Source organism: Adiantum capillus-veneris, chromosome 23 (genome assembly GCF_014529385.1).
Source record: "Adiantum capillus-veneris isolate H3 chromosome 23, ASM1452938v2, whole genome shotgun sequence".
NCBI classification, from domain to species: Eukaryota; Viridiplantae; Streptophyta; class Polypodiopsida; order Polypodiales; family Pteridaceae; genus Adiantum; species Adiantum capillus-veneris.
Window position 1 is genome coordinate 132,320,636 of NC_140953.1, and position 21,924 is coordinate 132,342,559.

Consider the following 21,924-nt stretch of genomic DNA (forward strand, 5'->3'; position numbering starts at 1 on the left):
TTTTGGGAATGCACTTTGTTAAAACACGCAACAGGTCTTCTATGATATATCAAAACTATCCATACCACAGAGATTGTTAACTTGTATTTTTCAAGTACACAAAATCTGGTGATCTGCTGAAATAGAGCAAAACTGTTGATCATCTTCATTAGTTAAGCTCGTCAAAAGACACGACGCTTGACCGTACTGCTATGCAGTAAACATGCTCATCATAAACCAGTCCTTTACATGGCTCTTACACACAAATGTCCTGAAATGGCACAAGAAGCAATCCATGCAGTGCAAAATATATTTTGATGCACACCTTTAGAGAGCTCCACATCTAGGTGAACTGATTCTCATTGTTAAAAAATGGAAGCTGTAGATCTCTCTCTCAAGCTCCAACATAGACATGGCAGAAATCTGACATAAAATGTGGCCATTAGATCTTGATAGCAGCGTAAAGATGGTCATGTTATCTCTGGGTCTGCTGGCCGCTCCTTGTTCACGGTCTTTGAGAAAGTGGTGAGGCACGGTGCATCACTTACTGAGTAAAATTCTTCACAAGGCTGCCTCCATGTATGGAGTGCAGCTTCAACCCATCTGGGATGAACCAAATGACGGTTCTGCTCTTGTGCCCATCTTGCTTTGTCTGTACCTTTGTCAACTGCCACTACATGCGTGACACTGGCATCCAGAGAATTGGAGCAAATCGCACCAAGACTTTCTGCGAGCCGCCATAATGGATGCGTCTCTGGTGAAGAAAGTCCGGTTGGAAATATTCTGCTAAAGACCAATACACATCCAGCAAGCACCCTTGACCTGATAGTTCGTAGAATCTGAAAAGCAAAAGAGCGAAGGGAACTATGCACCTGAGTTTCAAAAAATCACATTACCATCACGACAATATGTTACAGAAAAATACCTTTCTCACATCTTGTTCCCCCTCATATGTCTGAGTTCCTCCTTTTGCATCCTGTAAGTCACGAATTGCCTTTCAAAACAACACGCACATTTCCAGATACAAAATGATACAATAAAAGCACAAATTGATGAAAGCCAATTTATCCTAGGCCAACATTAGAGAGTACACTACTGAGGAGATGTAGGCAAACTCTGACATAGCATACAATTAATAGACAGACAACTCATCATGCCTTGTCCTCTCTCATGTAAATATTTAACTTGGACTGACAGAAACAATATGATATCTACAGAGAATACATGTACTCAAGAATAACTAGCATCTCAAAAACCTGTATTGACATCTCTCTATTCAGCCTACGCTGTCCAAGAGCAATCCATATACACCCTTGTCAATCACCTGACAGATTCTGCTTTTTCTTCATCAACTGATCCAAGACAATTTTGCAATAAAATGAGAGCATCACCCTTTATTGTCAGGTTTGTAAACTAGTGTAGGCAAGTTAACCAAGTGCCAATTTGTCTATCCATTCAGAGCACTGCTTTGGACCCTTAGTCCAAAGCAGTGCTCTGAATTTCACTCCAATTTCAGCTTGCACTTCTACTTTTGAAGACAATTGAACTGGATGATCAGCTAGCAATATTTGCGGCGCACATTATTTCACAGTTAGCGATACCAAAATGAAGGTTCCAAGCAAATCAGGTGGAGCATCAAGTTATACCTATGCAAGTTTATACCAAGGAGATAAGAGAATGCAAAGAAGACAATGTTAAGTGGGTGCTCTCTATGGCCTGTCCTCTAAATGAGGCCAGATGTCTCTGCCATTAATAGCAGAATCTTTTAAAATATAAGACATGCACCTGATAATATCCATCAAAAAAGGCCGTATGTATTTGGCGTAGTAGCTTCAAGGTATTAGCCAAGGTACCATCATCTTCACCCTCGTCTTTCTCTGCTTCCAATAGAGATGCACTGGCAATTCCGAAGTGTTTACAGCTTGAACCAAAGAAGTGATACCGTTCCATCAAGATAAGATTGTCTTTATTCCTTGGCCAGACCTATGAAAATGTAGTAGACTAACCATGTTAGACATCAATCATAACACCCTTGTACGTGCTAATGGCGTTCAACCAGCAATTGGAATTCACCTAACAGGGGAAAAAAAAATGATTCGACAAAGTTAACTAACCGCCTCAGTGTCATCCAAAATTATGACTGCTGATTCTGCACCCAATAGAACATCTAGATCTTTTGTGGTTCGACATGTGCTTTCTCCTTGGGAAATGACACGGCTTCCAAACAAATAGCCCAATGGGTCCAGTATTTGTGCTATTGTCTGTGCATAGATTCTCTCACCCATAGTGTATAGATGAAGCTCAAACAGCCTGCTAGCTTCTTTGAGAAAATCATGCACAAAAGGACGCAACTTAGTCCACATTTGCAGACTGTGAAGATTGTAAAGGCCAGTTTCTTTACGTAGCTCAGGTGCTGCAAAGAATATACTTCAGCAAATAAGTTATCTTCTATCAAGAAAATGGCAGAACGTGCAATAGCAACATAATAAGGGGTCTGAAGGGTAGAGAGAGAAACAAGCCTGCTAAAGATGCAAAACACGTAATAAAGCAGGACATAAGCATGTTAAGTGTCCTACCTATGTTTTCTTTCACCATGTAAACGGCTTGCAGGTAAGCATCCTCATCTGAAGTAACCTCAATAAATCTTGCTGAATTTAGAAGAGTGTGGTCGAGGTCCAGTACGAGATAGAGTTTTTTCCTAAGAAGGATCTTTTCGAGCTCATTGCTTCTGATTCTATCTGCCTCTTGATTAGAGACCTCCAAACCCTGCGGTAGAACCAATAATCAAAACTTTTAAGGTTAACTGGTATATGTCTACTCAAACAAAGAAACTTTCTAAGCAAGCAAGAATAATCACGGAAGAACAAACAACAAGAACTTTCTAAGAAACTCATACAAACCGCATGAATATATCGCAGGGCCACATTCCGCTCATCAATGATATCATCAAGCGTCTTTAGAAAGCCACACCGAATACATAGGCCATGTAGATACCCAGGATGGGGTGGACAACGATTTGCATCTATGTTACCTGATATAACGACAAATAAAGTGAGATAATTGACTGCCAGATCTCCAACACGAATGCTTATGAATGCCAAGAAATAAACATACCGTTACACTTATTATCAGCAACAACTTTGCTCGAGAGTGTATGTCTCAATGAGTCATCCAAATCACTCTCATAATGTTTCCGTTTTTTTGTATTTCTGCAAAACACAAATTAAAATCTTCTTACCACACTGGAACTCTCTTTTTTTAAGACACTCTAAAACAGCAAAAACCACAGAAACAAGTCAGTTCAGAAGCAAGAGATTGAGGCCTAAGCACATTAAAAGTACCAAACAAAGAAAAGTCACCATCGAGTCCAAGTACCAGAGGATATGTTTCACTGCATAGCATACATGAAAATATGGCCCATTTTCCATTTCGACTTTCTCAACATTTTGACTTGGGAGAATATTCCTTGCTTAGTTTCAAATATGACGGCAATGGATGTTCAATTGTTGAGTGGCGAAAGTTTGTGTGCACACTCGAACGGGCTCGCTGCTGCTCCCCCGCGCTCCCCATACCCCCCCCCCCCTGCCCCCCGCCTGCTCCTGCTCCCCCGCGCCATAGTCCCCCCTTCGCCTTCGCCCTCGCGCTGCCCTCTGCCTGCGCGCTGTCTGCCCGCGAGCGCTGCTGCGCCTGCACCCAGCCAGCGCGCAGCCCAGCCTGAGTGCAGCCCCGCCCGCTGCCCCCATCCTGTTCGCTGCCCTCGCCTCTCCAGCCCCCTTATCCTCACCCCCCCCCCCCCGCCCCCCCTTCCGAAGGCCTCGCTTGAACTGCTTGGCAGTGGATTCTCAGTTGGATTCTTCTTGCCGAGCTCTCAAGCGTTAGCCTTCTCGTCCGCCCTTCTCCTTCAGAGCAGCAAACACTAATGGAGGCTCATGCTCCGCCCCAAGAGGGACTCCTCCGAAGCCCCCTCGCCCAACTCCGTTGAGCCCACCATTCGACTTGCTCTTTCACCGACAGAGCAAGCGAGCCTAGCCGCAGAGGTAGAGCGTTTGCAGGCGACCTCGGTCATCTGCAAGATGCTCGGCACCCGACCCAACAGAGGAGAGCTGCGTGACCTTCTCCAGGCCCGCCTTCTCGCAGAGGTGGGCAAGATCTTGGACGTTCAGATACTCGGACAAAGCTACTATCAGATCGAGTTTGAGGCCTCCGAGATGGCGTCCAAGGTCATCGCCATGAGTCCTTTGACCATCCGAGCAGCTCAAGCCCACTTTCGACAGTGGAGACATGGTTTTGACCCTGCTTCGGATGTTCTGGTAGAGGAGGCAGACATCCCCATTTCCGTCTGCTTCCCGGGTTTGCGGAGGGAGTACCTACCTCTTTTGTCCAGGATCGGCTCAACCATTGGGACGGTCCTGGAGACACCTCGCACGGCAGCCTCAGTAGTAGCTGCCAAGACGGCTAGCATTCCCTTATTTCGCGTTTTGGTCAGAGACACTCACACGCTCCCGAAGGTTATTCTTTTGCCTCGGGTGAGTAGGGGTTGGTTTAGACAGAGTGTGGAGTATTCGGGCCTCCCGAACCAATGCTTCATTTGTCGACAGATGGGCCATCTAGCGAAGGCCTGTCCACGGAGGAGACCTCGTCCTACACCACAGCCTCAGCCCCAACCTGCAAGGGCTGGCCAGCAACCACAGACAGAGACACAGCGCACACATGCAGAGCCACCCTCTGAGCCTGGGGCTCCAGCGGAGGAGGGATGGCAGCAGGCCCGTGGTAGACGACGACAAGGGCCACAGCATCAACCTCGCACTCAGAGTGGTCCTCATGCGCCTACTCAGCAGCAATGGGTTCCCACGGGGGACCTTTTTGGTCCTCTTGAGCAGGAGGAGGTCCCTGCTCCAGCCCCCACCCCAGCTTCACCCTCAACAGCCCCGCCCGCCCCAGAGTTCCCCTCCTCTTCCTCATCCTCCCCCCCCGCCTCCTACTCCCGCCGCCTCTTCCCCCCGCCCCTCTGCCTCTGTCCCCCCCTCCCGCCCCTCCTCTCCACCGCTTCCCACAGCTCCTTCTCCCCCCCCTCCTGCTCAAGTTCCACAATCGACCCAGGGGGCAGGGCCTTCTCCGGCGGCTAGGAGATCTCCTTTGCCACGAGTCGCCTAGCGAGAGAGGGCCAGCCTTTCCTACGGCCCCCTCTGCAGGTACAGACATCTTCCCTTGCAGCTATCCCTCGAGGTCTGACGAGCATTGACATCCGACGCCGATGGGACTTCTTCGACTACGGCTTCACTCGTTTTCTTGGCGACCCCTCAACAGACCATGAGGCAGCCTGCTTCAGGGTCCATGTTCTCTTCCTTGCCGCTAGGGGGACAGAGGCCTTGGACTCGGCAGTTGGTTTCTCCTTCCCCCTTTGCGGCAAGGCCCAGACAGAGTGGACTCTCGACTCAGTGTTGGGATGGTTGCACACACAGGTCCTAGAGTTCTCTCACCACATGGGAGAACTAGGAGTTACAGACATGCTTCAGACGTTGTGGCCATTGGCCAAGTTTACGGTGACACCTCTAGACTCAGCAGGATGTAGGCACATTGTGGTTTACTTCTTTGCTGGTACACAGTGCTTGCCATGCTATGTATACATTCATGAGGACACCTGGACAAAGGAGGTTACTTTACGTACGGCTCCCTCTGCTTGGGCTTGGGCCAGGCACTCGTTGCAGTCACGCCTATCTAGAGGACGCTCGAATACGGATTACTCCCCATCCAAGCCAGCCTCGAAGATAGCCCGTCTAGCTGCTGCAGCAACATCTGTTCTCTCTCGCTCCCCATGAGGATCGTCTCATGGAACGTGCAGGGACTAGGTGGGCCCCAGTTTCAGCGTCAGCGGGGCCGACTACATCAGGAGCTTCAGCGTTGCCTTTTGGGAGGAGAGATTGATCTCCTTATGCTTCAGGAGCACCATCTATGTGAGAGCCGCATTAGACGTTGTGGTCACTCTTGCGTGGACGAGCTGATACTTTTTGGTCAGCTGCTTTTGGACTTGGAGGCATCCAGGGTGGGGTATGTATGACTATTGCGGACTCATTGCAGCAGGCCATTTTGGTGGGCAGAGGGATTATTGTGCCAGGCAAGGCTCAGTGGATTACTATGCAGGTTCAGGGTAGCCTAATGGGTTTCCTGAACATCTATGCGCCCAATGTGGCGAGTGCTCGTGCAGAGTTTTGGTCACAGATTGTTGAGTCTTTGCCGTAGGCAGAACATTGGTGCATAGGAGGGGACTTCAACATGTTGGAGGACCCTTCTGACAGGATTGGTGGTAGCCATGCTACTGTGCATGGAGTTGAGTTGGCAGCTTGGGAGAGGTTTTGTATGACTCTGAGGGTCTCGGATGTGTGGCAACACTCTGGTTTTGTGAGGTCCCCAGACAGTCTTGCCTTCTCTCGATCGGACCGCAGAGTGGGAGGAGTGAATCTATCACGGATAGATCGCTTCTACACTACTGACCACTTTAGTGACTTGGGAGGGTCAGTGGGCATCCCGGTAGGGACCTCCTTCTCGGACCATGCACCAGTGATCCTCACAGTGACAGACAGGCAGAGGAGTGGGAGTACGATGCTTCGCATCCCAGAGAGGGTCTTGTTAGACTCAGCACTCAGAGAGAGGGTAGAGTCTCTCTGGACAGAGGGCATGGACAGGCAAGATTCTCCTGCTGATAGAGTGGCCTAAGGCCTAGCTCAGATTAGCCATTTTTTTCTCCAGGAGTCTCTGGCTCGCCGGGCTGCAGCAAGAGAGGCGAAGCAGCATCTCAGACAGGGCATTGCTTCGTTACAGAGGATGCAGGAGCAACATCCTGACAGTCCTTGGTTGGAGGAGCAGTTACAGCAGGCTCAACAGGAGCTTGCTAGCACAGAGGAGAGGCGACATGAGTTTGTTTTCCACCGACAGGCATCTCAGTGGACCCAGGTGGGCGACAGAGTGACTGGTGCTTTCTTTGAGGCAGTGGGACCTCGGCACTCGCATGCCAAGGTCAGTCAGTTGAGGAGGCCAGGCGGGTCAGTTGCTTCTGAGCCCGAGGATATGCGTGCAGTTGCTACTGACTTTTACCGTGAGTTACTGTCTGCAGAGCCCAATTCAGAGCGTCAGGATCCATGCAGGGAGCAGGTTTGGGCACAGATGCCTTGTCTTGTGACTGAGGAGATGCGTCAGAGGTTAGAGCTGCCACTTCAGCTTGAGGAGCTGCACATGGCTCTTAGGGCCCTTCCCCGTGGTAACTGTCCAGGTGAGGATGGGTTGACTCCCAGTTTTTTCTTGGAGTACTGGGACTTGCTTGGCCCAGATCTCTGTAGTGCTTTTCAGTACATTTTGCAAACAGGAGTGATGCCTGACAGCATGAGTGAGGGCCTGATCTACCTCATTCCCAAGGAGGGTGGCTCCTTGGATGAGATTCGACAGTGGCGCCCCATCACCATCCTCAACTCAGTCTACAAAATTCTTGCCAAGGCTCTAAGTTTGAGGATTGAGCCACTTCTAGAGAGCCTTATACATGGGACCCAGACAGGTTTTGTCAAGGAACGCAGTATCCTTGACAACATCTTTACTTTTTGGGAGGCTTCTGCCCTCGCACGGCTCCGTGGTGAGGACCTCGTGATTCTTCTTCTCGATTTCAAGAAGGCATACGACAGAGTTGACTGGGACTTTCTAGAGGGCACTCTATGCAGGATGGGCTTCTCAGATGCATGGATCATAGGGGTGTCAGCCTTGTACAGACAGGCTCATAGTCAGGTACTTTTGGCAGGAGGTAGAGGTGATCGCTTCATGCTTACTCGCTCGGTCAGACAGAGCTGTCCTCTTGCCCCCTTCCTCTTTCTGTTCTATGCGGAGGCGATGAGCAGGTTTTTGGTGTCGTAGCAGGTTGGTCTACGGGGCTTAGCACTCTCTATTCGGGGAGATGAGCTATTGGGCGTTGAGTTTGCCGACGACTCAGCCTTGTACTTAGATGGCCAGGAGGCCAACCTTCACAGATGTGAGTAGGCTCTGGAGACCTTCTGTTGTGCATCGGGCGCACTGATCAACTGGAGAAAGACAGCGGCTTTCTCGGTTGGTAGTGCTCCTGTGCCAGATTGGATGCCAAGAGAGGGTTTCAGGTGGATTCCTCCAGGGACTGCAGTTCGTTACTTGGGCTGTCAGGTTGGTTTGGACTTGTCTCCCGAGCAGCAGATTGCTCCCCTTCTCCTGTCTATCAAGATAAAGTTGCTACATTGGAGCTCATCACGACTTTCTTTGGCTGGTAGAGTAGTAGTTGCCAACCAGGTGTTGTTGGCGACTATGTGGTACATCACTTCCTGCTGGATCTTCTCGAGTTCTTGTATCAGCCAGGTAGAGAGGCTGATCAGGAACTTCCTTTGGTCAGGACGTGACACTCAGATAGCCCGAGCCAAGGTGGCTTGGTAGATCATCACTCTCCTTGTTCACAGGGAGGGCTTGGGATCATTGATCCAGCACAGCAGAGCAGAGCCCTTCTTGGGAAGTTGATCGTCAGAGGACTTCTTCCAGGTGAGGAGCCCTGGAAGGAGTTCTTGCTACAGCGGCTTCGTGCTAGGGTGCCTCAGTCAGGAGGCCCTTGGCAACCTTCAACCAGATGGATCTTTACAGAGATGCGCAGAGTTGGTTTGAGCAGGAGACTGGAGGACCGCTTTGCTATGAGTTTGCTTCGATCTTGGGAGCTCTTACGGCGTGGACTGGAGCAGAGACAGCCTACGTGCACGGAGGAGCGCCTACAGCAGCCCCTCGTCTGGAACCCCATGGTTAGCACTCCAAGAGGCCACTTGGTTGGTAGTCGGCCTCATGTTTCCTGGGGTCCCATGGCAGCAGGTCCAGCGCGTTCTTTAGGTGACTGGCTAGAGTTCACAGGTTTGGAGGTGCAGGGGCTCTAGCTACAGGGCATGAGAGGGGTGCAGAGCATGTGTCAGGACATTCAGAGTCAGTTCCAGCTGAGTGGTTCACGCCTCTCGAGCCAGTAGCGCCCCGGTGGATGGGAGCCTTCACACGACTGGAGGTTCTCATCTCAGTCAGGGGCCTGCTCAGAGACTGTCCCAGCCCTGTTCTTCGAGCTTCAAGGTGAGGGATTCCTACAGCAAGTTGCAGTAGAGGCCCCGCAGGTAGCAGAGTGTTGTTTTCACAGGATCCGAGTAGTGGGCATCTGTGGGAGGACTTGTGTCATAGACCCTGACCCAGCAGCTCTTGAGACTGGACACTAGAGGCTATGGGCTTGGGAGTGTTGTCCACTGGCACGAGTATAGTGGGATCCTGGTGAGTGGCTATGGAGGGACCCCTTCTCTTCTGCAAACCACCCAAGAGTCTCGTTCTTTCAATACACTATTCGACTGGGACGTCATATACTAGCAGCACAGAGAGAGGCACGCCCTGCTGAAGCACCTCATTGGCAGGCGGAGGGTCTCACAGTTGAGTTCTTGACAGCCTTTTGGGAGAGGCTGTGGGACTCCAGACAGCCGAGGCGAGTCACCTTGTTTCAGTGGCTGGTCGCACACAGAGCTACAGCAGTAGGGAGTTGGCTAGTGCATAGTGGTCTCTCGGCTGCATGTGCAGCTTGTGGCCATTTGGTGGAGAGTGAGCGTCACTGTCTATGGGACTGTCCCTCGGCCCAGCAGGTGTGGCTACGAGTTCTTCGGCTGATGCCTGCTCTCTCCACGGCTCGACAGTACACTTGGGGGGCAGCGGCTTGGTCCACCCTCACGGGCCCGGCACTTCAGTTTGAGCCATCTTCCACCAGCAGGATGATAGTGATGCAGGAGGGGCGACCTACACTCCAGCCTGCTACAAAGCTTAGTCCACAGGAGTGGTGCAGTGAGAGAGAGGAGTGTTGGGAGCTCATCAGTGGCCTGACACTCTGGTTCATCTGGCGGGCCCGCTGCTTCCGCATCTTTGAGGCTCGCCCTGTGCCACCAGCAGAGACTGTTCGTGATTTTTGGCTAGAGTTGATCCATACTCTCAAAGGACAGCTTGAGGGACTACATGGCAGCTCCGACCGCATGCGGGAGCGTCGGGAGGCTTTCCTTCGACTCTGGCATCCTGGGCCTTTTTACACCATCGTCCAGGGTGGACTCCGATGGCATTACCGACCACCTGTGTGGCTCTTCCCTCCCCCCATTTCTTGATTTAGCCTCATTGTACATATACTGGTTTATTCATTGGGAGAGTCTCCCACCATGGTTGTTGTAGCACTCTCTTGAAGAGGTGGTTGTAGCCCTATGGGCAGTTTCAATAACTAATAGAAGAATCTTTTTCTTGGAAAAAAAAAAATGACGGCAATGGGGTACTCAGCAGGCTGTTTTGCCAGAGCAAAACATCCAGCGGCCCTTTTGCATGACCAAATAAGCGATTAGCTATGCAAACTCTCGTACCTTGGAATGCCGGTTTTTGAAATTTTGTAGAACCTTGTGGATATATTATTCCTCAGACAACTCAAGAATACCCATTTTCCTTCTCTCTCTTGATATGCATATCAAGAAAATGATTTACTTCTCCCAAATTGTTCATAGCAAAGGTTTTTCTCAACATTTGCTTCAATTTGGCAATCTCCTTAATAGACTTTTCTACAATTAGTGTGTCATCTACATATATGATGAGAATGAGCAGCGAACCATCACTGCCTCAGACTTTCCTCAGCGCTTCAGCCAAGAAAGGCTAGCGTTTTCAGCTTTTGATCGCTATCAAATTTCAGCCCTTGGCCTCGCCACGGTTGCAGATTCGAGCCATCGGCATCGCTAGCAGTTTCTGCATTCAGCCATAGCCTCGTCGTCGTGGACACACTACCCCAGCACCTAGTACCCCTTGTGTTCGTCTTGGCTCTTGCATAGCTCAGCATAGGGATCAGCGGTACCCCACAGAACCCATCAATACCTCCTCCTCCTCGTCATCGTCGTCGACATAGACCCATAAGTACCGTCGTCGTCGTCGTCGTTGTCATAGAGCCCATCAGTACCTCGTCGTCGTCGTCGTTGTCATAGAGCCCATTAGTACCTCGTCGTCGTCGTCGTTGTCATAGAGCCCATCAGTACCTCGTCGTCGTCGTTGTCGTCGTCAACATAGAACCCATCAGTACCTAGTTGTCGTCGTCATCGTAGTTGACATAGAACCCATCAGTACCTCGTCGTCGTCATCGACATAGAATCCATGAGTACCCAACAGTACCCTAGATACCCTTCGGTATCTCATTAGTACCCAGCATCAATAGCATTTGTGCAACAATAAAGAAAGTACTTCCTCTAACAACAGAGCAAGGGGGCCCTTGAGGGTTTGGGACCCGACATACCATCTCTCTCTCTCTCTCTCTCTCTCTCTCTCTCTCTCTCTCTCTCTGCAATCCAGGTCACCCCCCCCCCCCCCCCCCTTTTCCCCCCTTTTGCGCCGCCCCCCCCCCCCCCCCCCCTCGCGCCACTCTCTCCCAGCAACCCCGCTCGCACTGCCTGTGGTAACCCCCCACCCCCTTCGCGCAGCCTGCAGTCCCCCCCCCCCCCCCCCCCCCCCCCCCCCCTCCCACAGATTTGCCCCCTATCCCCCCCTTCCCACAGCCTGCAATCCCCCCCCCCCCCCGCGCTGCAGATTTTTGCCCCTCACCCACTCCCCCCCGGATTCTGCCCATATTTTTTAAAATTTTTAAAATTTTAAATTCGGCAGCCTTTCAAACACATCTGAAACACAGCGGGCAATTTCTTTCATACAGCAGGCAGATTTTTCCAAATACAACAAGCAGATTTTTCGCGCAGCTTGGTCTTAGCATTCCAGCACATTCAACTCCCCCACAGATTCCCACAACAATGGATACCCTACCTTCAACTGTTGACAAGCCATCACCCAGTGACAAGCAAGAATCCAAATCTTTGCTCTTCGATATTGATGGAGCCTTCTTGGAAGCAGTTTCCGATCTACAGAAGATCAAGGTACAAAAGAAACCACTGGTAGAAAAAGAAAAGCTTACAACAGAGACAATCTTGAAGAATACCTTCCAACAAGTGTCCCTCTATGACATGTTGCGGCTAGATGCGACTTTTAGAAGTGACACCCTTGCTGTTATTCAATCACTCTACCCCGGAGCAAGTCCTAGTGGTGGGCACATCCCAGTGCGGCCATCAGAGTCCTATATGATATCCCAACCCGCTGCTCCCCTCACTGATTATAGAAGCCCTCATCTCACCGTGTCCATCTTGGGGCGGCAATTCTCAGGAGTGATAGTGGATGGTGGATCTGGCATCAACCTTCACTATGTTAGCTCTAGGTCTACAGCCTACTCGCCTTGCTCCCTTCCACAATTACATTGGCCTAGCGGACAGTCTACCCAGTGGGCATAGTGGACAAAGTGCCTCTGCAGGTACAAGACTTAACCTTTAACTTGGATTTTGTTGTGGTTCGTCTTCCCCAGGTTGAGGGCGGATTTCCCTTGCTCATCGGTAGACCATGGTTGTGACACACTAAAGAACTTCATGATTGGGGAAATGACGCCATGTGGATACATACTCCTGGCTCCCCAATGCAACCCATTCGCCTAGAAGGAGGCATGGATCCCATCGTAGAGCATAGTTCTTTGTTCCTAGAGACCAGCCTTGAATTGGAACAGCCTACTCCACCTGACGGGTCGGACGAAGATCTGTTGGAGTGGTTGGAGCTATCAAATCTATGCCTTGTTATGGAGCCTCTATTCAATCTTTGCCTGAGGGTACACCCTCTTTCAATGTTTCCACAGTAACTAAACCCAATGAGCCACCTAAGTCAGCTCAAAGGGTGGAGGTCATAGAACCTACTCACCATGCGCCCTTGGCGGAAGCCTTTGGATTGGGTGAGCCTACAAAGATTCATAGTAGCGGAAACAGATCTCCTTTACAGGAGTTCACCCCCCCCCCCCCCCCCCCCCCCTCACCTCCCCATCATCAGCCCCATTGGTGTCTGCTTCTCTGACCAAGAATAAGCTCTCCTCTGTGTCTAGCGAACTCCCCTTCACCGAGCTTCCTCAAGACGGGATACAACAAAAAAATGTTGATTTCAAGCTTGATGAGTTCCCTGCTCATGGTGTCTCTGTGCTCCTTGACGAGGCAGCCTCTTCACCTACAGGGAATTCTTTAGCAGTCCCATCTCCAGACCCAGTAAAAGGAAAGACACTTCTGCGATCCTTGTACCCACCCCGAGCTGCTAGACAAGATGTAGAGCAAATTGCTGTCACAGAAGATAAGGTTATATACCTAGATGAATCAAGGATATACCCAGATTCACCCTTGAAGGAAAGTGCAAGGTATAGACTCATGGTAGTCACCCACGAGACAATATAACCATCAGCTCCATCATGCATAGTATTGACTAAATACCACGACATCCCCACTAACGTCGTCAGTGCCCAATAGTGGGTGTAGAACTAGGCACAAACATATGCTCCCAAACACAACACACACCACCCGCACACACACATGAGCATACATCAACACAAAGTTCAGCGTGCTGAGTTTCTGTCATGACTCCGGAGATCAAGGGCAGACTCAGCCATAATGAAGCCTAGCACTAAGAGAAGCGTTAAATTGGAAAAATTAGCACAAAAGAAAAGGTAGTTGATAGGGCATACGCACCACAAAAGATAGAAAGAATTAGCACAATATCAATTGGTCGTAACTCGGACGAAAACTTCACAATGTGAGGTCTGCATGTCCGCTATACAGAAGATAAGGTTAGCCTCATTCAAGGTTACAGAAGCATCCAGCAATACTGATTTTGGAAGAGACTCGTGTGTAAAACTATTGGGAAGACCAGTGAGTATACTGCTATGTGGACCTTCTGTTGAGAATCAAACTACCACAAAATTGGAACAAGTCAGCTTCAGCTTTGCTAGGAGGCTATATGTGCATGTGCATCCAAAAAGACCTTCACCCTCATTGCAGTCCCCTACCCACCCTTTCACCAAACCACCCCCCCTAGACCCTATCCCCTCCTCGCCCCTACCCACCCCCTCCTCACCCCCACCCACTCCCCCTTTCGTCCTCACCACCCCTCTACTTCCCCCTACCCTCACCCACCGACCCCCTCCTTCCTCCTCGCCCCTCACCACCCCTCTACTCACCCCTCACTACCCCCTAGACCCTATCCCCTCCTCGCCCCTACCCACTCCCCCTCGCCCCTCACAACCCTCTACTCGCCCCTACCCTAACCCCCTTGCCCCTACCCACCCCCTCTCTCCCTCCTCGCCCCCACCCACCCCCTCTCCTCCGCTCGTCCATACCTACTCCCTCTCACCCCTACCCTCCCCCTACCATCCCTTGTCTCTCCGCTCTCCATATTCACTCCCTAGACCACTATCCTCTCAACCCTTTCCTCAACCCTCCAGTGTTAGAAGCAACTACTACAGGTGCATTCAAGTTAAGAGTTTGAGCATTGCCTTGTAGAAAACCGGGAAATTTTCAAAAAGTTTCATTGCGGCGGAGGCTCCACGTGTCGATCTAAAGCCGGGAGCATTTCAAGTTTACCCTTATTGTCTTCTGTTCGGACAAATACCATTCGTGGTAGCCAACTCCATGCTCTTTTGGCTGCATTTACACTAGCGTCGAGACTTGCTGGGATTTGTTCATCTTGGTCAGTCTTCAGTTTCTACCTTCTGGACAGCTTACCACATTGAGGCAGGGTTATTGCTTCTTCAGCATATCTTGCAAATATCTACATTGCTTCATTGATACCTTCCTCCTAGGAACTCAAAATCTTCTTCAGTCAGAGTGTACTGCGTTTTTCCTGCTTGTTTCACTGTTCTCTCTAGTTTCAGTGTTCTCTCTCACCTAGACGGTGAGTGGTCTTGTGGCGGGCAACCTGTAGTAGGGCTACAGTGTCACTTGTGCAGGACAGACAGTTAGTTCAATTGGTCACAGTTGGTCAGGAGTTCACACTGGACGGACTCTCACCTAGGCAGTGACACGTGGCAAATTTTACAGGTGGTGGTCCAGTGGACACCGTGGCCAGATCACCACCACCTTAGTTAGGAGATAGGCTTAGCTGGATTGGCATATCTGCCAGCTGTTGGTGGGTTTTTAGGAGATACATATGCGTGGTTGGTTCCAGTCGTGGGTACGTATCATTATCCACTTTGTATGGTTTAGCGTCTAGTCTTGAGTCCTGGGTCTAGAGTCTATCATCTTGAGTTATACACAGCACGTCTGAACCATCCCTGCACATTGGAGCCTCGACACCCCCACTGTACCTTGAGTCCTGAGCTTGGAGCTGTGTGTGCTGCCAACCAAAGTTGTATGATTCTTTGAGCTTGTCGAGTTCCATTCAGTTGAGTTGCAGCTCTGTTTTTAGTTGTATAGTGTCTTGAGTCATATCCCACTTCTGTGTTGAGTCATGTTTCTGTGTGATGTTTCTTCTGTTGGAGTGAGGTTTCATGCATATTGCACTGAGGAGCACCCACTCTAGAGAGCACGACACATCTTTTTCTCGCTACACTCATGATTTTGTACAATTCATGGCACCTTATGATTGGAGGCTAATCACTGGCATGAGTCTCATTCGCTATGTAACTTATTGGTAGTCTTCTCAGTATCACTACTTGCTTCAAATTATCAAAGGCTCAAACAATGTTCAGCTTTCTATCACTGCAGGGTCAGTTCGAAAATGTGAGCATTAGAAATATGTCAAGTCAGCCAAACAACAAAACAGCGAGCAGACAAAAGTGAGAAGTCAGGTCTGAAAAAGACCATTTCAAATTTTAAATACTCCGTACATACTGGTGATATTCTATTGCATACAATCTATAGCAGTAACATTTATACAGCTGTATAGATAATGTGCAGACTAACATTGTCGTCGTAAGTTTGTGTATCAGATCGGCTATAATTACTTGGCTGTAACAACCTGTCATGTATGCTTTGTGCCACTGGTTATCTCTGGTAATACACACAATGCTTCAGTACTTCCTATAAATTCCCTTCGAGTGAGTTTCCTGACTGAACCACCCTATGTATAGGGGAGAAACGCCCCAAAAGTGACCAACAATCCCTTCAATATATGAAGAGTTATTCCCCAAGTAAGAGGTGCCCTAGTGAAATGCCCAAACAAAACCAAATCTAGGAACATGCCCGAGATCCAAACCAAAGACTACCCTCACAAGGGCAAGCACAACCACAAAGAAGCCATTACTCCCTACCTCAACCAAAGAGATGACTCTCAAAAGTGACTACGGCAAAAGCTTAATGAGCAAACAATATAATTTAAACTTTCGAACCACACATATACAAAATAAAGGCGAGAGAGAAACAAAAGGCATTACTTTGAAACATAATGTTCATCACTATTGTCAGCGTTGCCACCATTGTCTGAATGAGATTGAGCATCAGAAGAAGCGGAATCTAACTCTGCATCAAGGAACGCTGCAAAATCTTCGCTCCCACCAGGAGAGGAAGGAACGCTCATGTCCTCCTACCATAACAAACAAGGATATGATTTAACTAATGGGACAAGCCACTAGCTAAAAATAGTAGCTCTCTCTCTCTCTCTCTCTCTCTCTCTCTCTCTCTCTCTCTCTCTCTCTCTCTCTCTCTCTCTCTCTCTCTGTGTTGAGATTGTATTACTCGTTGTATCAACCCTTGCTCATACCCTGCACAGTTTCAATTAGCTGCTTAGCTCACTTCTAGTAGTTTAGGCTATTATAACAGCCTTTATTTTTAGTATCTCTTAATCCTTTTTGGTACTCAAGACATTATATCAGATTCACCACTTTGTAACTTTTTGGTCCCATAGGTCACCTTGGCCTTTTGACGACCTTAATATCTCATTTCATTTCTCTCTATTGTCCCCCGCCCCCCCCCCCCCCCCCCCCCCCCCCCCCCCCCCCCCCCCCTCCATTTTAGTTAGATGTTTTTGTTGTTTTTTCAGCTTTCATAAATATTGTATCAGATTCACCAACTATTGTAAACTTTTGGTCTCATAGGTCACTTTATCCTTTTAAGACGTTAATATATCATTTCATCTCATTTCATTCTCTCTCTGTTAGGTGCAGCGGAATAAATGTCTGTGCTTTGCTCAAGATGAGTGCTCCAAACTGTGCTCAAGGTTCCTTTTGTTCTTGGTGGAAGGTAGAGTCTTCCGTTCTTAATGAGAGAATGCTATGTCACAAACAAAGTGAATGGACACTGTGCGTGCAAGTGTATGAGACTGAGAGATAGAGAGAGAAGAGAGATACGACACCAAAGACATTGTAAAACCCTCCTCCGAAGGCCCCACTCTCGTCGGCGAGAGTGGTCTACTTATGATTGCACAATCTGGTACAAAGTGAATGCACGTGACTGATGCAAGTCTAGGCTATGTTGACGACGACGACGGGGATGACGACACCGACATAAGGGCTGAAATCTGCAATCTGGTATCTGCTGTCCAAAAACGCTATGGGCTGAAATCTGCGACTAGTCCAAAAACGCTGATTTTGGGGCTGTTTCTGTAGGTCTTTGTTGCTGAAAATCTGCAGGTTTAGGGCTAAACACTGAGGTTCTTTAAAGGCTGAAAACTGATGGTCTATCCGGGCTGAATCTGCTACTCTTTAGGGGCTGAATAGGCAGATGCTTCATTGCTGAAAACGCTGCCTAAATCTGTCAAAAACACTAGGTATGCTGGGTCTCTGCTGGCGATGGTGGCTGATGCAAACGCTAGGCAAGGGTTTCCAAAAACGCTAGCTGATGGGGGGTTTCTGGGGCGATGGTTGCTGATGCAAAAACGCCAGGCTGATGTTGTGGGTGGCGAGGTTCTCTTGCTGAAAACGCTAGGGATGAAGCTAGCAAAAACGCTAGGTGTTGATGTCTTTGCTTGGAGGGGATCCACCAAGTTCTTGTTGGAGAAGTTGCCTGCTGAGCTTGGCTCCTATTGCCTCTTCTGCCAAATAGTGCTAGTCTAGGTTTGCTTATATACAAACTTACTCAATTTGCCCTATCTACTTTCCAACAAAAGTCACTTCAAAATAATAAGTGAAAAATGGCAAAAATAGGAAAAATAGGCTAAATACGCTGGAAAATTTCCCTAAAGGATTCTGATGGATTCTGATGGGAATGCTTATGATCATGCTGTGTGCAACCAGAGAATATGCATCTACACTAAGTGACTGGGCATGCACGATCTACGAATAGACTCACAAAAGTGCCAGATCACTTCTAAATCTAGACTGACTGGACTGACTGAACCCTGATCATGCTGTAGCTTGTCCACGGACACGTAGGGTTGGATGTGTCACGTAACATCCCCTCCTTTTCAAAGTAAGGTACTGGTACCGAACTGTATGGCGTCGAGGGAGATCACCAATAGCAAGGAAGCGACATGGAATGTGACTTCCTTGAATGCATACTTTTCATGAACAATCCACATACATGCGTGCTCATTCATGAATGAAACGTGCTCAACGTACAATATGTCATGCTTAGAAAAAGGGATCACATAAAGACACTAACTAAAATACAGGAAACGATCACGAATGAAACAATGCGTGCATATCAATCATGCGAACACATAATACTTCCTATGAGGGTTCTTTGGACCTAGGCTCGATAGCCAAGATCGGTTCTTCCTGAATGATCGAATCTACAACGAGGTTAGCTTTGCTAGAAAAAGCATCCACTAACACATCATCCTTGTGAACAATCACATCATCTTTATGCAACTTATCATGCTTGTGAGAAATCACATCTTGATCATACAAATCATCATGCTTGTCAATGTCATCCAAATCATCATGCTCATCATTAGCATTCAAATCATCATCATGCAAATCATTGTCAATCAAATCATCATCATGCAAAGCCTGTGTGTCATGCTTCGGAGAAGAAGAGACTCAGAGAGTCTCCTTTTCCTGAATCCGTTCAATCTTGTCTTGCATTTTAGCAATGAGAGAGGGAGAATGAACAATGTCCTCTCCACGAATGACAATAGGAGAATCACTTTTGGCATAGAGAGTGAAAGTGTTAACCTCTCAATCAATGAGAGGGTTAAAATCACGAAACCATCGAATGTCCAAAATCATATCACATCCTGAGAGAGGAGAGACAACAAATCTTCTAGTGAAGGCAGCCCTTGTTGAATTGTAAACAACACACCAAGGCACTCCTGCGTGATGAGAGAATCCATACCGGGAACAAAGCCAGAGATCTCGAGAGGAGATTTCTGACTAACTTCTAGGCAAGCTCTCTCAACAAGAGAGGGACTGATCACATCATGCATACTACCTGGGTCAAACAATATGACAAAACGCTGCCCCGACACCTGACCATAACATTTAATGAGAGAATCATCAATGGGAGGGTCAAGAGAAACTTGGGGCACACTCGTGTTATCAGTAATTGCATTGACAGAGGAAGTGGGTTCTATGGATTCTTTAGATTCATTCGATTCAAGCTTAGGACATGTTCTTTTTATGTGACCATTAATGTGACAATGAAAACAACGACCTTCCTTAGAATAAGTGCTTTGCTCTTCCGACGTGATGTATCCTCCTACAATTCCTTGTGCTACCTTTTCATCTAGAGTGAGCTTAGGTTTAGCAATTGTGTTAGCCTTACCCTTGGGTTCATTGGAAGAATTCTTTTCTGAGAGACTGTTGGAAGATTGGTTAGAAGAGTTACCGTTCTTACCATTCTTACCGTTCTTACAATTCTGAGAAGTCTGCGAGGTATTTGTGGAAGTCTTGTTCTCCTTAGGCTTGCCCTTGTTGTGCTTCATCTCCTGCGCGAGAGCAATCGCTACCGCCTTGTTGAGATCGATTGGGTCGAAGACTTCTACATCAAACTTGATATAGTCGTCTAACCCAAAAAGGAATGCCTCTTTGCGTTCATCATCCGACTTGCGTAATTGGGTACCTAGCTGCAAAACACGATTAGAAAAAGACATAACCGGCATACCATTTTGCTTGAGAGCGCGCCAATCGTCCTTCAATCGTGCAAGATACTGAGGTGGCATAAACCGTGCCTTGAGCTTGTCTTGGAAATCAGCCCAATTGAAGGAAAGGGACGTGAATTCGTCCGCTTCCTCTAGGTGTGCGGCTAACTGTGCCTCTTGCCATGCGTGGTACCAATTGATGGCATCACCGGCAAGGTACATGGCTGCCATCAAAACTTTGCTATTTCCTGTCTTCTTAGTTGTCGCAAAATAAGCATTAAATTGATGCAACCAAGAATGAATAACCGTAGCATCCATCTTACCATCATACTTACTGAAAGTCAACTTCTCTTTGACTGGATGGTTGGAATCCGCATCGTGGCTTGCGCCACTTGAGGAACTCCCACGATCTTTGGCTGGTTCAGACTTCGAAGCAAGTACTTGTCGAACCAATTCTTGAGTGTGTAGTTCTCTTTGAGCCTCACGCTCGACCTCCAAGGCCACTCTTTGAGCTTCACGCTCGGCCTCCAAGGCCACTCTTTGAGCTTCACGCTCAGTCTCCAAGGCCGCTCTTTGAGCTTCCCGTTCCTCCTTTCTTTGTGCTTTGCTTTCTTTTCGTTCATCGCGCTCGCGTTCTAAAGCAATGCGATTTGCTTCTTGTTGTGCCAACGCAATTCGATTCGTTTTTTGTTGTGCCAACGCAAGACGAGTCGCTTCGCAATTGGCTTCTTGTTGTTGGGCCATCATGTTCATGCGAGTCTCTTCTTGTTTGGCCATCATGTCCATCATCTGCTTGACCATTGCCTCCATAGGGTTTGGTACACTTTGTGGCGTAGATTTCCAAGGAGGAGGGTCGGAAAAATCTCTTGGTGGGAAAAACTCTTCGTCGTCTCTCTCATGGTCACCACCTGTATGCGAAGTATCCATTCCGCTTCGGGTGATGACCATACACTATGATCTTTGGTTCTTAAGTTCACGAGGAACTTGGGTTCTGGAGGGTCTTGAGGTTCTTGAGGTTCTCTTTCACTTGCAAACCGTGTTTGAGAAGGATCTTCTCTTCACCCGAGTTCTACTCCTTTCCGCGGGCGCACCCCTTGGCGGCCTTGCGCTCACACCAAGGTTGCTTTTTCCCACCTCACGTCGATTGGCAGGCCGCTAAGTGCACGGTCAGCTCTGAGTGACTGAACAGAGACACAAGGGGAGACTGGACAAGCTCTTCTTTCTTGGGATTGCTGTCACTCTTCAAAAACACGATTAGGAATCGACACGCCCAACCGAACTTGGGTTCGTGCGACCGCAACAAGTAAAAAAAATTCTTGTGATTCTTGTGGTTCTTTCCTTGAGTGATACAAAACACTGTCAAAGCTCTGATACCAATGTTAGGTGCAGCAGAATGAAAGTTTGCGCTTTGCTCAAGATGAGTGCTCCAAACTGTGCTCAAGGTTCCTTTTGTTCTTAATGGAAGGTAGAGCCTTCCGTTCTTAATGAGAGAATGCTATGATCACAAACAAAGTGAATGGACACTGTGCGTGCAAGTGTATGAGACTGAGAGATAGAGAGAGAAGAGAGATACGACACCAAAGACGTTGTAAAACCCTCCTCCGAAGGCCCTACTCTCGTCGGCGAGAGTGGTCTACTTATGATTGCACAATTTGGTACAAAGTGAATGCATGTGACCGATGCAAGTCTAGGCTATGTTGACGACGACGACGGGGATGACGACACCGACATAAGGGCTGAAATCTGCAATCTGGTATCTGCTGTCCAAAAATGCTATGGGCTGAAATCTGTGACTAGTCCAAAAACGCTGATTTTGGGGCTGTTTCTGTAGGTCTTTGTTGTTGAAAATCTGCAGGTTTAGGGCTGAAAACTGAGGTTTTTTAAAGGCTGAAAACTGATGGTCTATCCGGGCTGAATCTGCTACTCTTTAGGGGCTGAATAGGCAGATGCTTCATTGCTGAAAACGCTGCCTAAATCTGTCAAAAACGCTAGGTATGCTGGGTCTCTGCTGGCGATGGTGGCTGATGCAAACGCTAGGCAAGGGTTTCCAAAAACGCTAGC

At 48.5% G+C, this 21,924-nt stretch overlaps 1 protein-coding gene across 2 annotated transcripts in view; it reads right to left on the bottom strand.

Moving 5' to 3' along the window:
• The window catches only part of LOC147428584 (RNA polymerase II C-terminal domain phosphatase-like 4), a 63,824-nt gene continuing 41,900 nt past the window's right edge, over window positions 1–21,924 (bottom strand). For both annotated transcript variants that reach the window (XM_086496568.1, XM_086496569.1), the window contains exons 2-9: window positions 16,280–16,428; window positions 3,094–3,188; window positions 2,880–3,010; window positions 2,556–2,745; window positions 2,094–2,392; window positions 1,765–1,962; window positions 905–955; window positions 1–818 (exon numbers count right to left, since the gene is read on the bottom strand). In XM_086496568.1, coding sequence (XP_086352694.1) covers window positions 450–818; window positions 905–955; window positions 1,765–1,962; window positions 2,094–2,392; window positions 2,556–2,745; window positions 2,880–3,010; window positions 3,094–3,188; window positions 16,280–16,422 — 1,476 coding nt within the window. In that variant the 5' untranslated portion in view covers window positions 16,423–16,428 and the 3' untranslated portion in view covers window positions 1–449. The remainder of the gene's footprint in view (window positions 819–904; window positions 956–1,764; window positions 1,963–2,093; window positions 2,393–2,555; window positions 2,746–2,879; window positions 3,011–3,093; window positions 3,189–16,279; window positions 16,429–21,924) is intronic.